The sequence below is a fragment of the Argopecten irradians genome, chromosome 13, assembly GCF_041381155.1.
Source record: "Argopecten irradians isolate NY chromosome 13, Ai_NY, whole genome shotgun sequence".
Classification (NCBI taxonomy): domain Eukaryota; kingdom Metazoa; phylum Mollusca; class Bivalvia; order Pectinida; family Pectinidae; genus Argopecten; species Argopecten irradians.
Window position 1 is genome coordinate 31944763 of NC_091146.1, and position 16459 is coordinate 31961221.

The following is a 16459-nucleotide window of genomic DNA, read 5'->3' on the forward strand; positions in this document are numbered from 1 at the left end:
TCTATAAACTTAAAACAAGAAACAAACTATAGATATACTTGATATAGATGAAGTCTATAAACTTGGCACAAGAAACAAACTATAGATATACTTGATATAGATGAAGTCTATAAACTTAAAACAAGAAACAAACTATAGATATACTTGATATAGATGAAGTCTACAAACTTAAAACAAGAAACAAACTATAGATATACTTGATATAGATGAAGTCTATAAACTTAAAACAAGAAACAAACTATAGATATACTTGATATAGATGAAGTCTATAAACTTGAAACTAGAAACAAACTGTAAATAAACTTGATACATTTTAATAAGGATTTTGATCTAAAATAATATTTTTTTTTTTTATTTATTTATTTATTTTTTTTTTTTTTTTTTTTTGAAAAACAAAAAATGAGATGTATCTTCACTTTTACTTTACCTAATACATTGTAGTTCCGCTTTCCCAGCACGATCTTCTTTAACATTTTGACCCGGATTTAAGTTTGAATAGAGGAAAATGCTTTTTTCACTTCCTGGTCCTTCTTCTTTTTATGATTCGCCATTTACAATTTGATAGAATATGTTGTTTTAGAGTCATCTATTTCAATTTTATTTTACTGAGCTCTTGCCAAGATGAAGAATTCTAGAATACTAAACTACAGAGAATTATTCTGCAACTCGAACTTAAAACTTGAATCAAGGCGAGAAGAAACAATACATGTTACCGGGGACATAAATAATATTGGAGAAGGGAACCAGATGCCAAGGAAACAACATGCATTTTCTTAGCAATGGACAACAATCATAAAACTCTAGAATACAATGACATCGCCTTACACATTGAAGTCCAAGGGAATGTTTTAATGTTGTGGAAGCCTGCAGTATGTTGGTATTGTGTCTTCTTCCGATAACGTAACTCTTATTAGTGATATCTCACTGAATATTCATAAAGTACTTACGTTATAGGCAACAGATGGTCCACTCAAAACAGATGAAGGTTCCTCGTGGTGATCGGTATTGTTTACATAACCTCTGATGTCATTTCCGGCGAAAGTAAGTAACTGTTGTTGCGGATATGGAATTTGATTTTGGATGACATCTGGCGGTGAACCTCTCATATTAACTTGCTGCATGGTGCTCTCACAGTTTCGCAGGGTCTAAAATTGTTGTTGAAAGCATCGTTCTGTAACAAAAAAAAAGTTATTTTTTCTGCAAATTGTATAAAATGACAATAATTGATTTTTCAATTTCAATGGGTTTTCCATAAATCTACATGTCTGATCATGATGATATATTTGCATAGACTGTATCTTTGATAATACCGGTGTAAGTAATCGCAGTAAGCATGGTGCATGTTATTAATCCCGAAGTTCCTGGTACAGAAATAAACCTACTCCTTTACTTATGCACGATATGTATCGTTATATCGACTGCTCCGTTCGTGACCAGTACTTCTGTATAGATATGTGTCTTGTGCTACCGCGGTAACTCTCCATCAGAGAAAGCCTGTCACATCAATGCAGATACAATCTTATATCTATATAGGAAGTAAAAAGGCACCACATCACGTCAAAACTCCATACATGTTAATTGTAGGTACATATCTCTTAATACCACGGTACTCTTTATCAGAACACAACCGCTACATCAATGTTAGCCATGCGGATAAAATCTACATAGGAATAAAATAAGGACCCCATCACATCAAAACTCCATATATATAGGATCTTACATGAGTGTTTCATATGAGATTTTATGAAATAAGTCTAAGGATTTTTTTTTTATTTTTGCGAGTCTTGACGAGCAAAAATTAAAACTTTGAGACGAGTTTCATAAAATCTCATATGAATTGAACACAAGTTTAAGATACTTTTTATCACATCTCTAAAAATGCCTACATAACAAAGAATGTCACGACAAAATGTATTCCACAAAGTCCAGCAGAGACTGCCATTTTACTCAGCTGCGGTCCTCGTAATCCTGATGTCACGTCATTTTTCGTGACGTCATTTTATTGCTTCTGTCTGACGTCATAATGAATTTCTAGCCAATGAAAATCGTACCAGGTCATATTACACTAGTGATTTATGCAAAAATATTACATGGGCGAAATCACTGGATTTGAAGCGGATTATGTGATAAATGGTAATAATAGATAGATGTTTCTCCCTACCACGGCACCCCCTATCAGAACACAAACTGCATCAATGTGATACAATCTTACACCTACTTAGATGATAAAAGAAAACAAAAATTCACACATTATAATGGTAGGTACTACATTGTTAATATCACGATACTCACCATGAAAACACCAGCTACATCAATACGTACAAGGTAGACAAAGCCCTATATTTAAAAAGAGGAAGTAAAAAAGACTACATCGCGCCAAGGCTTAATGCATTGTAATGGTAACGTGAATTGTTTGCACACGCAAATGCATTGAAATATCACTTGAAAAGATATAGAGCAGATAAAATAAGTTATAAATCCTATGAATAAAATTAATAACTTTCTTTCATATTTTCCAAACCTTAAGCATTAAAGATTACCCGATATTGTTGATATGTTTTCCCTTACAAACAGTTTACATGGTAAATACTATCTAACATTGTTAGATGAGGTAAATCAGTATCCTGGAAAGATCGTCCGATATTGTTTCGTTTCCTTTTGTTATAAATCGTATCATCCTAACATCAGAAGAACCTACTTGTTAATATTAATATCGCATTCAGAGTCATTGTTGTTTATACTTGATACTCCAGGGGTTACTATCACTGTCGTTATACCTACCCCTGGTCTATCTCATTGTAAAACTGGAGGAAAGTTCAGAAGAAAAAATCTTATATCAATACCAGGCCTCCAAGGACTTCGTTTGAAGCTTTAAAGCTACACAGACGATTTTTTTTAAAAGCAGCGATGAAAAAATAATGATCTGCATCTAGAACGTGAAATACCAAATAAAACAGGTTCCAAATGGGGACGAGCAAATTCTATTTTAGTCTCAAAAATACTTTTATGACCGAATTACATCGAGGTCAAATCAGTATGTAATGGACTTACAGCGATTTAAATAAGTGTCTAGGAAGGGATGATGTGTTCTATGGTATGACAAAGGTTGTTGGCTATTTCTGTTCAAAATGTGACAAAAACTCACTTAGTTATGTCATTCAATTCCACGGGATGTCATACATACGAAACGCACATATGATTATTTATTTTATCGCGTTCATGTTTAATGTATATATTTTAATACAGTAGGACCTTCGATCCTGCTCATAATTGATCACCACCTAATACATACCGATCGGAGCGGCGATGTGAAAAATCTAAAAAAAAGTCTATAGATATAGGTCGAAGCTGATGATAGCATCGTGAAATTAATTAGTATCATAACTTATCTAATTACATACAGGATTTTATTTCATTGCAATTTTGAATCCCTTGCCCATAGTAATTTTAATATGATTATATAATATCAATGATTAATACAAAGATCTTAGCATCATATTATATTCCGAATAGTCGACGTCGATCACTTGCCCAAACAAACAGTCTCTAAACCAACCAAATGGGTGGTCGGTTTAAGGGAGTCTCACTATATACTATGCGTTGTATCGTACAGTTATAAGCGGAATGAGATTGAAGTCAACAAAAGCCATTAATGCGTTTTAAATGGTTTTTCCCCATGCCTACTGCTTATCATTATTGGTTAAATGTGTCTGATTTTAGAAACATAACGATAACTCTCTTTGTACGACAATTTTAAATCATAGCATGTGGAGGACATTTATATAACAATAAACTCTATAAAAATACTGAAATTGCTCGTGCGTGGTTTAATACAGTTGTTATATTCTATTTTTAGCCTACCTTTGTCTGTTACGAATGAAATATCAAACGCTCCAGTTTGTTGAAACATCATTGTAACTTAAGGGGCCATAATGACCTACATGGATTTAAAATGTGTCCGACATGTTACATCAGATAAAATCCAAATAAAGGATTTCGGGTTCGAATGGTCGGTGGTTTTTCTCCGGGTTCTTCTCCTCCACCAACAAACCTGACGCGTCCTTACATGGCCTCGAGTGTTAATATGACGTTAAACTAAAAAACCAAAATTGTAATCTTACATAATGTCCTATATGTATACGAACAGAGCTACGTTGTCGTGGAGTCTAGACATTTCATATATCCAACAAGGGCATAGTCATTCAGATCCCCCGCCAATTGAGATATCAAAGCTGAAGTAAGTTTGATTGTGGAGACTTATGTGTATGGAAAAAAAAACAGGAAAAAGGAAGTTGAGCTTAAGAAAGATGGAGTATAATTCAAGTAAAGCGGGGCTGCAATTGTTGAATCAGGTATACAGCCTTGACATTTGACATTTCGTTTTTTAAAATATTTTACTCTACGCAGTATTAAATTCAAGGTCTGTGTTGTCTAATGTCTTATGATACATATATATCATTTAAATTTGACCGCAGTTTTAAATTCGTATTTCTTTCATCCACCAAATAACATTGCCACGAATATAATCCAAATGTTTTTCTTTCTTTTCTGGTTAGGGCAGATACAGCAAGGTGAATAGTTTTATGAATGTGAAGCATATAGGTGAAAAACTATTAACCTGTTTATAACTAGTACAATGACCGTGTCATAAAGGGCCTAAAAAGAATGTGTCTATGAAGTTTCGTGGAAATATCTGCTGGTGTTAGAGTTATGCTCCGGAAATGAACCTGCTACAAAAATATGATATTCTTAGCAATGTTTCTATGGTTACAGAAAAAGCACAAAAAATGAAAACCTAAAAATAGCAAAAGGCACTACTAGACCATAAGACCAATGTGTCTATGAAGTTTCATGGAAATATCTCTGCTGGTTTTAGAGTTGTGCTCCGGAAACGATTCTTACACAAAAATCTGCCATTTTCAGCAATGTTTCCATGGTTACAGAAAAAAGTACAAAAAGTGAAAACCTTAAAATAGCAAAAGGCACTACTAGACCATAAGACTAATGTGCCTATCAGCCATCGACACTAACGTAAGACCGGGGGCCCGAGGCCCCTTAAATTTGCTACGGGCCCCCTGATTGTCTGCCGTTTGTGGCCCGGCGGGCCCCTGACTATTTTACAAGAAAAATAATATTAAGAACAGGTAATCCACTGAATTTGCATTATGTCAAGTGTCTACCGATCTAACTACGAGCACTAATAATTCAGTCGCACTCTCGCAAACGTGTAACGAACGAATAAGGTACGTGAATCTTTGATGTTAGCGGCATCACCGAAACGCTTGTTATAAATACAATCCAATCCCTTCCTATCATAAGCGTCGGAAAGACTTTGATTACATTCCAAGATGTCGTTTTTGAGTAGATGGTTGGGAATTAACTCCTCCACCAGCGAAAAAAACAAAAACCTCTCAGGAAATACAACAAAGTAATCAAATATATGAAAAAATGAAGAATCTGATGATGATGATGAATTCGATAATATATGCAAACAAGCTCCGGAAATGAACCTGGTACAAAAATATGATATTTAAGCAATGTTTCCATGGTTACAGAAAAAGTGCAAAAAATGAAAACCTAAAAATTGCAAAAGGCACTACTAGACCATAAGAACAATGTGTCTATGAAGTTTCATGGAAATATCTCTGCTGGTTTTAGAGTTGTGCTCCGGAAACGATTCTTACACAAAAATCTGCCATTTTCAGCAATGTTTCCATGGTTACAGAAAAAAGTACAAAAAGTGAAAACCTAAAAATAGCAAAAGGCACTACTAGACCATAAGACCAATGTGTGTATGAAGTTTCGTGGCAATATCTCTACTGGTTTTAGAGTTATGCTCCGGAAACCATGTACGGACGGACGGACAGACGGACGGACGGACGGACGGACGGAACCCATTTGTATATCCCCCGCCAACTTCGTTGGGCGGGGGATAACAACACAAATTATCATCGTATATAAAAAGCATTATGCTCCTTCAAAATAGGAAATTAGGAAAATTTTACAAACTTAATGTATGTTATGTAGTATCATGGATATTAATGAGAGCAAATGATGTCTGTGTTTATACTCAATAAAGGTAGCCCTTTTAAGTTTGTAATATTTATTGCCTCTTTTACAAAGAAAGAATTAATGTTCTTCAGAACACATATGTACTGTGAATGACTATCAAAGTGACATACATGTATGAAGTTGTGTTCATTTCTTTGCTTGTTATTTCAGTATATTCGTGATCAGAATCTTTGCTATGTTTTATTTGTATGATGGGAAAGTGTCTGTCAGTAGATAAAAAAAAAAAAAAAAAAAAACCATTGAAAGATTAATTAAGATTTTTCGTCGAAGTGTTTATATTAATTATATTTCTAAATGCATAATCAACCTCTCGCTTTGCAGGTATACAATAATATATATGCATGATCACCCTCTCGCCTTGCAGGTATACATATACTGAATACCAAGTAATTAAATCATGCAAATACTAGGAGTGTACTTACATAATACAGTGTAATTAGTAATTAATGTGGTTTAGTTGGTGTACACGAATGTCGCGTGTAATGCATGACAAATGACAACAACTATACAAATTAGCGGTAATAATACTTCCTTTTTTGTTTTCTCCAAAATTCACTGCCATTTGCCAATATATTTTAGATTTATACGTTTCTCTAGAAAATCGGACAATACGTCGGTTTATTGATGGGTGGACTTATCATTCTACTAACAGTTATAGTCATTCAAAAACGCCATCAACTGTATGCAATGAGTTGCATATATGAATGTCTGTATGTTTTGGGAGGGTGCGATATATTCGTGTTATGTGTGTGAATGTCTGTATGTTTAGGAGGGTGCGATACGTTCGTGTTGTGTGGGTGAATGTCTGTATGTTTTGGGAGAGTGCGATATGTTCGTGTTGTGTGTGTGAATGTTTGTATGTTTTGGGAGAGTGCGATATGTTCGTGTTGTGTGTGTGAATGTCTATATGTTTTGGAAGACTGCGGAATAATTTTGTTGTGTGTGTGAATGCCTGTATGTTTGGGAGGCTGCGGTATGTTCATGTGTGTGTGTGTGAATGTCTGTATGTTTAGGAGGGTGCGATACGTTCGTTTTGTGTGTGTGTGAATGTCTGTATGTTTTGGGAGAGTGCGATATGTTCGTGTTGTGTGTGTGAATGTCTGTATGTTTAGGAGGGTGCGATACGTTCGTCTTGTGTGTATGAATGTCTATATGTTTTGGAAGACTGCGGAATATTTTTATTGTGTGTGTGAATGCCTGTATGTTTGGGAGGGCACGATATGTTCGTGTTGTGTGTGAATGCCTGTATGTTTGGGAGGCTGCGGTATATTCGTGTTGAGTCTCCTTGTAATAGAGGATCTTCCCTTTTATAGAGCTATCTCACTAAAGCATGCCATCATAAATTAAATAAATTTTGCGTATGGTAATCACGTTTTTTTATTTTGGCGAATAGGTATTAAGTATTTTGTCACGTGATATGCTGACCATGTCACGGAAGACACCGACCAGAGCACTTCCTAGCTACATCATACAGACAACGGGTAAACCAGTCGTCCCATACCTTTTACACGGAGCGATAAGTGCCTTGTTCGTAGAGACGAAAACTGAAATGAAGAGGAAAATGATACTGTGTCGAGGGAGACGATATAAAGAAGACAGTAAGTTAGGGCGAGCAGAAACGATGGGATCCAAAATTTCGTAATTAATTTACGATTATGTTGAGGGGGCAACAGGTACAATTCTAAATATAGATTTCTACAGTTAAATTCATTGCTCTGAGCAACTTAGGTATTGCAACACCGGGAAGTTTAGGGTTCGCAATAAATGTGACGCCATATGTCATTTTAGCACGCTAGCCACCTGTTATTCATATTGCACTCTTTGGGTAGGGGACTAGGAAGTTAACTGGGATCGAGTTATAAAACAATAATATGACGTCATAATTTGGGAACACGTTTTAACTCTGATGTATTAAAATTGTTATTTGATTAGAATCAAAATGTAGTCATGATAGATCATGTCCTATAAAAAAATATGAAATAATTCACTGAATTCCGGATATTTTGTTTGATCCGGATTCTATGATATGGTAGAAATAATTTGTAAATATTTAAAAAAAAAAAATCCACATTTTTTTCCCACATGCACCTATCTATCTCACGTATCCATCACGTGTTGTAGGTAACATTACAACAACAATCTCTCACGTCATTGTTTCTTGTGAAATTCGCGCCAGTTAGATCACGAAATAATATAAAAACAAATAATAATTTGGATAAAATTACATTTCCCAGTATATTACCTGTTTCGCTTGCTACTTTTTTCTGAATTGTTTACCTATCAAACCATTCAACGAAAATGTTACCATCATAGATACTATTCTTAAGTATGTCGTGTTTGTTTGGTTTTAAAAAAACATTTTCTTCAATTATTTATAGCATATTACTTAGTTAGAAGACATTAATAGTCTTCTCATAGGAGAGCTTTTACTCAATACACACACACACATATCATATAGTGATTCGTCCTTGCGTCATGAACAGTTTTAATTTTCCTTTATTCCTTCTAAAATCATTCCAAGTCTGAATATATCATCCAAATGCAACTATTTCTTGCTTGATCTTATATTCATATCGCATAGTATAATTTCAACAGTTAACGTCATATAATTCAATTTTGCTTGTTACGAGCATTTTCATTAGCTTAAAAATTTACTTTATCAGCCCATAAAGGAAAAAATGGCGTCGCCGTTTGTGACGTTGCTTCTGATTGGCTGAGATAACGGGGTAATGATTTCATAGACAAAGGAGTCCCAAAATGAATTTTGAGTATTGAAGAGATTATCTTTAGTAATTTGAATTATAAGGATTAAGTTGAATAGATTTTTTATGTTATGGAGATATAACACAAAAATCACGCTTCGCGGTTTATTTAGAGTACACTCAGATTTTTGTGTTATATCTCCATAACATAAAAAAGCTATTCAAGTTAATCATTAAATAAGGGCGGTCTGCCGTGTGTACTTGCTATTGATATGGGATGCTTGTTTGATTCGGGAGGTTATACTATGTCTATGTCGACTTATACAAGTGGATACCATCGCCCATGGTAATGTACTATAGCAATAGAACACCTTACCAGCGGAAAATATATCACATTTTATCGACAATGGACAAATCACTATCATATTTTAATGAAGTCCGGAGGAGACCCCCCCCCCCCCCCTACCACTATGTTTGTTATTAGTAAATATCTAAGAACGAAGATTAAAATTTAACTTTCAAAACCTGCATTTGTAATATATATAACATTATCACAGCATTAAATTTTCTCCGATAGACAACACTTCAAAGGAACAGTGGAAGTTCATTGTTCGATTTTAATCTACAAATACTTCAATATGTCATGTCTGCTCTTCTCATATACAAATATATAGCCTTCAGTAACTGAATATAACACCTGAAATGGTGACTATATTCTGTCATGGATGGTTGGGTAGATACATCACGCATGCATGTCATTACATAACTGTAGCTAATTCCCATACAGGTGCAAGTAAATGCTGAATTAATAGAAAAATTGATATTTTTATACTTCTTGTTGCAGGTACACGATTCTGCTCATGATAATATTCAAGAGGAAATCATGTTTACACGAGTGTCTGTTCCCTGTAAACCTAGGTAAGACAACTGCAATGAATGCAAAGTAAACCACGTTTATAACGAATGCGCTTACATCGAATCCATGTTCATAATGCAATAATTTTCATTACCCGTCACGTTTCCTATTCTGTTTTTGCTTATTACAGAGTTATCTGCCCTTGTGGGTAGGTATCGATTGTGACGTCATGTGTTTGCGAGTAAACGCAATTCTTTCCGGAGAAAACGACGTGAATTGCGCTCACAAAATAATGACGTAACAATCGATACCTACCGCAAGGGAGCTAACTCTGCAATATGCAAAGACGATGCCCGTAATATGCTTATAACGAAATGATTTCGTTGATCCCCACAGGTTCCATATCGCCGTGTTTTACTGTATTAGTTGGTTTGATCCATGGTTAATATCCTATTGATAGCTAGAGTCAGTTAATTATGCAACGTGATGTGTGATTGTGTGTGTGTGTATGTCTGTTGTTTAGTTTCGGGAGGCTGCGTTATATTCGTGATTTGTCTCCTTGTGATACTGTGACCCATACCTTTTTATAGTGCTATCTCACTGAAACATACCGTTGAAGACACCACACAGGAACACTTCTCCCGATCACAATGTATTGACTATCAAGTCTTAATGGTGTGTAATATTAATACCAACTCATTAAACTAGGCATAAAGATGGTGGTACCAAATTACCCACCCTACAGGCCCCTTAGGCCATTTTCTGTTAATATGAACTTTTATAGCTTAAAAAATCCTTTATTTTTGTATTTCTTTTGAATCTATTATCTAAGAGGAATTAAAGATTGAATTAATGAATGAACAATACTTCAAATCCATAAGTTTTAATTTTACAAGTAAAAATATGAATACATACGATCGGACCATGAAGCCAAGTTGTGGTCTATAATTGCACTTCACATTTTAACAATGTTAGCAGTAGTAATTTCAAAGTGATTTCTACAGATATCTTTTCAACTAAATATACACAAGACATAAAAAAACAAGTATTTTACAATGCCTATATTATGTGCTGTACCTAATATATATAATGTATCATACATGATTGTATGTCTTAATTCATTTAAAGATGCTCCACCGCCGACAGACCATAAATGATTTGAACAAGAATTGGTGTTTAATCGTGTATATATATATATGTTTAATTAACACAAAACTTAATTTGAAATGATTTATTTCGCTTTCGGTGCATGCGCAATCAATACTGTATATCATATAGGACATAGTGCCATGGATTGTTTTCGGGATGCAATTAATTATTTTCAATATTTTTATCTTGAAGTAAAATTAGAAGCTCGTACTTTACAATGGTGGTAAATGTGTAAAGTAAGTAACTTTTATAACAGAAGAAAAATACTAAATCGTGTGCTCCAGTTTTTGAAAGAGAAAAATGCCATTAGTCAGCGGTGGAGCATCTTTAATCTTATGATTTTCTATAGATTATTGAAGAAAGAGTAATATGTCGCCCAGTTATGGCACATATTCTGTATTTGCATATTACAGAGTTATCTACCGTTGCGGGTAGCTATCGATTGTGACGTCACGTGTTTGCGAGCGTAACGTCATACATTTCGGAGAAAACGACGTGAATTGCGCTCACAAAATAATGACGTAACAATCGATTCCTACCCGCAAGGGAGCTAACTCTGAAATATGCAAAGACGGAATAGCTTTAAAGGTCAAAGGTGAACTCTTGTTAGAGGACAAGTAACGTTAACAAACGCAAGAAATAAAAACATAATTTTATGCAATCTAAATCACATTTTGACACTTCATTGTTCCAGGACAATATTTTGCTCCATTTAGCTCTTATCTTTTAAAATACGTACATTACATGTGTTTAGTAAAACATTTAAAAGATACCATTGAAAATTAAAGACCGCACAAATGGTAGAAAATATTTACAAAAATTCAAAGCAACAATTAACATTATGCTCTTCATTACCCAGTAACAATGTAATGCTCCATTTACGTATCATTTTAAAAACTGAAAAATGTTGAAAGTACAACAAAAGTCTTATGGTCTTTATGAATATTTTACCTAATTTGATATATCTGTAGCAACACTTGTAGTTTTATTCATAAATAATTCATGAAAATAACGCCAAAAATAAAAACTTATGGATATTGTGAATTTTAAATAGCTTAGTTTTTGTACTAACCAGATGTCCTTGAAATATGTGAAAAAAAATATTTAAGGTTTAGTGCCATGCGCATTAGCGTCTAATATGAATGGTTGATTTTTGACTTGAAATGCATAATGAAAACGTTTAATTGAACCACATTAGTGAATAGTACATTATGTAAACATTTAGTATGTCTTGAGTTGAATTTTTCATCTGGTTCAACTGTTACTAGTTCACATACCTATACATTGCTTTGTATATATCACTACAAAAAAACTTGTTTGGAGCTTTACAGTTTTTCTCTAATACTCAATAACGTAGGTACATCATGGTGCAAATAATAAAATATGTTGAATCTGTAATATACACTACGGAACTGTACAAAATGATCAGCTTTAACAAAGGCCTTTTATCTTATAACTGTTTTTACATGGTGCAAATAATGAAATATGTTGAATCTGTAATGCCCCATGCCGATACATCACACTGTATTTATCACTACTGGAAACTTACTTGACATTAACTGCATATAATAAGCTTCGACAAAGGTATTACATTATATTGACAGATCGCCAGACGATATATACCCCGCTTCGTGCTCGCACACGCACAATTCAATGTCGTAGCAAACATTATAGGTATCATACACAGACACGTGCGCTACCCGGACAGTTTGATTGACACCTGCCAATCACTAATTTAATCCAATCTTGTTGCTACTCCCACCGGTACCACCACGGACAAGCATTAAACGATAGGCCTATATAACCCCGCTTCGTGCTCGCACACGTACATATACCTATCCAATGTCGGAGCAAACATCATAAGTAGCATACACAATACAACATGCAAAGTCACGTGCGCTACCCGGACGATTTGATTTACAGCTTTCAAACACTAATTTAATCCAATCATTCAATCATAGCCTGTAGTACTGTAAGCGGACTTATTTTCGCGTTGATTTGATTACGCGTTTTTTAACCAAATGACGTTTTCGCAGAGATTTTACTTCGCTATCTAGATTTCTGAAGTCCTTCTTTACCTCTTTTCGAAACAGTTCGCGAAGATTTAACTTCATGATCTAGATTTCTAGATTCCTACTTTATCTCTGTTCGAAACAGTTCGCGGAGATTTTACCTTACGATCTAGATTTTTGAGGTCCTACTTTATCTGTATTTGAAACAGTTCGCGCATATTAAACTTCATGATCTAGATTTCTGAAGTCCTTCTTTATCTCTTTTTTAAACAGTTCGCAAACATTATTTTTTGCGAATTTGTGTCCGTCTATTTGAATGATTTTCACAGCTTAATTCATCAAACTTTACGCTTTTCCATATATTTCTGAAGACAAATTAACATGTCAAAAGTTTCTTTCCAGTAATAACACATCTAATTTTAAAACAAAATACTAGATTTGTACTGAATCGCAACCGCTGGCGGTATATCCACAACTGCAAAGTGTGTTTTTCAGGTTCTCATATATGTTGAATAAATGTATAAATATTCAATAAAAAATTTGATGTATTATTAGACAAAAAGATAAACGTAACCGACTAAAAAAATGTGTTATTCTCATTACTCAAAAACGTGCTTGTGCTCCATAGCAACAATACACAGGCAATTTGTCTTCAGGTAATTTCAGGTCAATTTCAGATCAATTTTAGGTGAAATTTATCAGGTCAAATTTACCTGAAAAAGCACAATACTCGTTTCAGGTCAAAACCTTGACCTGAAGATTTTGAACTGAAATCACATGAAGATTTTCAGGTAAAATTGACCTGAAAAAAAGTTTTATGTAAAGTTGACCTCAACTTCAGGTGAATTTCATGTCAATTTCAGGTCAATTTCAGGTCAAGATTTTTTTCAGGTCAAATTGACTTGAAGACATATTGCCTGTGTATAATTGGTCATTTCAGGCAACTCCAAATAAAACTGAAATTTGAATTAGATAAACAAAATTTTAAATAACGACCTTAACGGAAAAAAGGACGTCTAGCAAAATCATTTACTCAAATTTAAAATAATTTTTTTTTTGATTTACTCCATTGTTAAACAATTTTAGGGAAAACATGCTATAGTCCACGCGTATTAGCTCATTAGCATATTCATGAGGTGACGTCTCGTCGCGTGGAACTGTTCCATCACATAAATTTTGGCAGTATGCCAAAATATCAAAACAGGAGATTTTAGTAGCAAATGGTTACTGTTTCGGCTAACATGTATGATAGATAGGAAATGTGTTAAAGGGATGGTAAAATTATAAAACAGCAACATACGGACTTTTTTGTCAATCTTATCATCAAAGCAGCCAAACGTTATACTGTAGACGGTGACTGTAATGTTTAAAATTCGAAAGTAATTCAAAGCTGTCATTTTATATACTGAAAAGATTTATACATAGTTGAACGGTATTTTCCTATAGAATTTTTTGCGTATAAAGCGGTACTAGGACTTATGAACTAGTTTAAAAGGCATCACAGATAAGGACTAAAAAGATTTAGAATGATTTTCTGATAAAAAGGAACGTAAACAGGTGCAAATATAGAAAAAACAGCACAAGAGCTATAAACTGTTAATTAATACAGTAATACTAAAAAAAATTGTCAATAATTTTCGTTTTTTTATTTCTTTATTTTCAAATCATTACAACTAGTATTAACGGAGTGTATAACGTACACAGCTATCGTCTTATCGTTCCTCTACACGACCTTAAATGAAACTTTCAGAAAACAAAATAAAAGTGTCAGTAAAAAATATATTTGAATAAAGGACCAGAAACGGCGAGAAAGAGAAAAAAGAAGTGACAGAACGATTTAGATAAGGAGGTGCTGTAGTTAAGGAGATAAATGTGCACAAAACATTCTTTATTTCATGCAAAATAAAAACATTTTTATAACTCTTGTTGGTGGAAATAATTAAAGGGTCCAATTCGAAAATCTTGGCTCGCGTTTCTAACCGTACGACAATAAAATATTTAGTATTTATGGCAAGTTTATTAAAAGGTACGTTGTATCATATATACCCGTCAATTACCAAATAGACCAAAGAACCTCCAACCGAATCTGCATATTTTCATTAAAAACGTCGACACTGGACACCTTTTCTAATATCTATGACGACTTGCGCAGAACGTGTCCTTAAGAATTGTGTACCCCAGCGCGTGACAAGGGTACCGAAGTAACAGCAGAAGGAGTAACGGTAGATCTAAAATTTAACGGGACTATATTACTCTCATAAAACGTGGAATATGATCCGGTGGAATGTGAGTGATGCGGCTGAAGGTTACGTGATACAGTTACAGTAGGTGATCTTGTTTATTAAGACGGTTTGGTATTACCACGCGCGTCGCGTTATCCCCTGAACCACAATAAAAGGTGTATATGATAATGGTTTCTACAATAAAATCCCACCTGTTCTGTAATTAACTTGGAAGTTTAGAGGTATGTTCAATCTGTCTTGCGATGCAGTATTTGATGATCATTTCACGCCAATAGGAGGATCAGGTTCCATAAAAGTCTTGCTAGCGATAACATATATGGGTATTGAGCTCAGCAGACTTACTCGTTACAAAACTTATTGAAGTTAATAACCTCAAATGTGTCTTTTGATCATCCTGTAGCACAGGATTTGTTTGAATAAAAACTTAGGTGTATTTAATAACCTCAAATGTTTCTATTTGTCACTGTTTGTAGTGCAGGAAATTAAAAACATTGCATAAATATTAATAGTGTATATCGTCAAAGACCATAGTGCCTTCAAAAGCAGGCAGTAACATAATAAATAAACTTTTAATGCTTGCTTCGGAAAACGTATTGTGGGCCTTTAGGTATGAAAACAATTACCGTTGTGAATGTCTAAACACAAAATTTGAATCTGACGTGAACGTGTCATGTCGCTAGCTCCTCTATAGATATTCAAATGAATCTCTTTCTAAAAGGTAATGTGTCCTTTTTTAGTTCATATTCTGTTAGCCGCTTTGTGTATTGTGTTTATTACAAATTCTGGATAACAGTCTAAAATGAATGAACAAAACTATTAAACCCTAAAATAGTCAACTTGATGGGTAGGTCTAGTGTTACTGTTGAGATAACGATAGGATGTCACACAATGGGTAACCGACTGGTGTACCCCAGCACGTGAGCCGCACTAGAGGAATCCTCATCGAAGTCATACAATGCATGAGTACTGTAAACGCACAAATTTACGCGAGGGAAAAAATCGCTAATTACACGAAGGCCATTTTACCGTGAAATTTCCACCTCTCGTAATATTTTGTGAATAGATAAACTACACAGGCAAAGGTCAGGTCAATTTAACCTGAACAAATCTTGACCCGAAATTCACCTGAAAACGACCGAAAAATAAGGTTAAATTCACATGATGTTCATTCCAGGTTAAGTTTTTTACCTGAATTGAACTTTTTACCCCATTTTTAGATAAATTTGACCTGATGACATGTTGCACGCATATTATGACCGAAAGCACAAAGTTCAATGTATCGGGAAAATAGCACAGGCACGGAATGTTTATCATCGAGAAATTAAATACTCGTGAAAATATCCACGTTTCTAGTATTCTACAGAACCTTGTTTTAGTTTAGTACTATTGACATCGTGTCACCAGCAAAGAAGCCTCTTTTATAAT

The 16459-nt window shown here is 34.3% G+C and overlaps 1 protein-coding gene across 4 annotated transcripts in view; it reads right to left on the reverse strand.

The window, feature by feature from the left end:
- LOC138306746 (uncharacterized) overlaps window positions 1-16459 on the reverse strand; it is a 56513-nt gene that overhangs the window by 14863 nt on the left and 25191 nt on the right. The window contains exons 1-2 of one of the 4 annotated variants that reach the window (XM_069247207.1): window positions 1887-1965; window positions 948-1171 (exon numbers count right to left, since the gene is read on the reverse strand). In XM_069247207.1, the coding sequence (XP_069103308.1) occupies window positions 948-1121 (174 nt within the window). In that variant the 5' untranslated portion in view covers window positions 1122-1171; window positions 1887-1965. Of the gene's footprint in view, window positions 1-947; window positions 1172-1310; window positions 1488-1886; window positions 1966-16459 lie in introns of those variants that run through there. The other 3 variants (XM_069247206.1, XM_069247205.1, XM_069247204.1) reach the window with 3 other exon arrangements.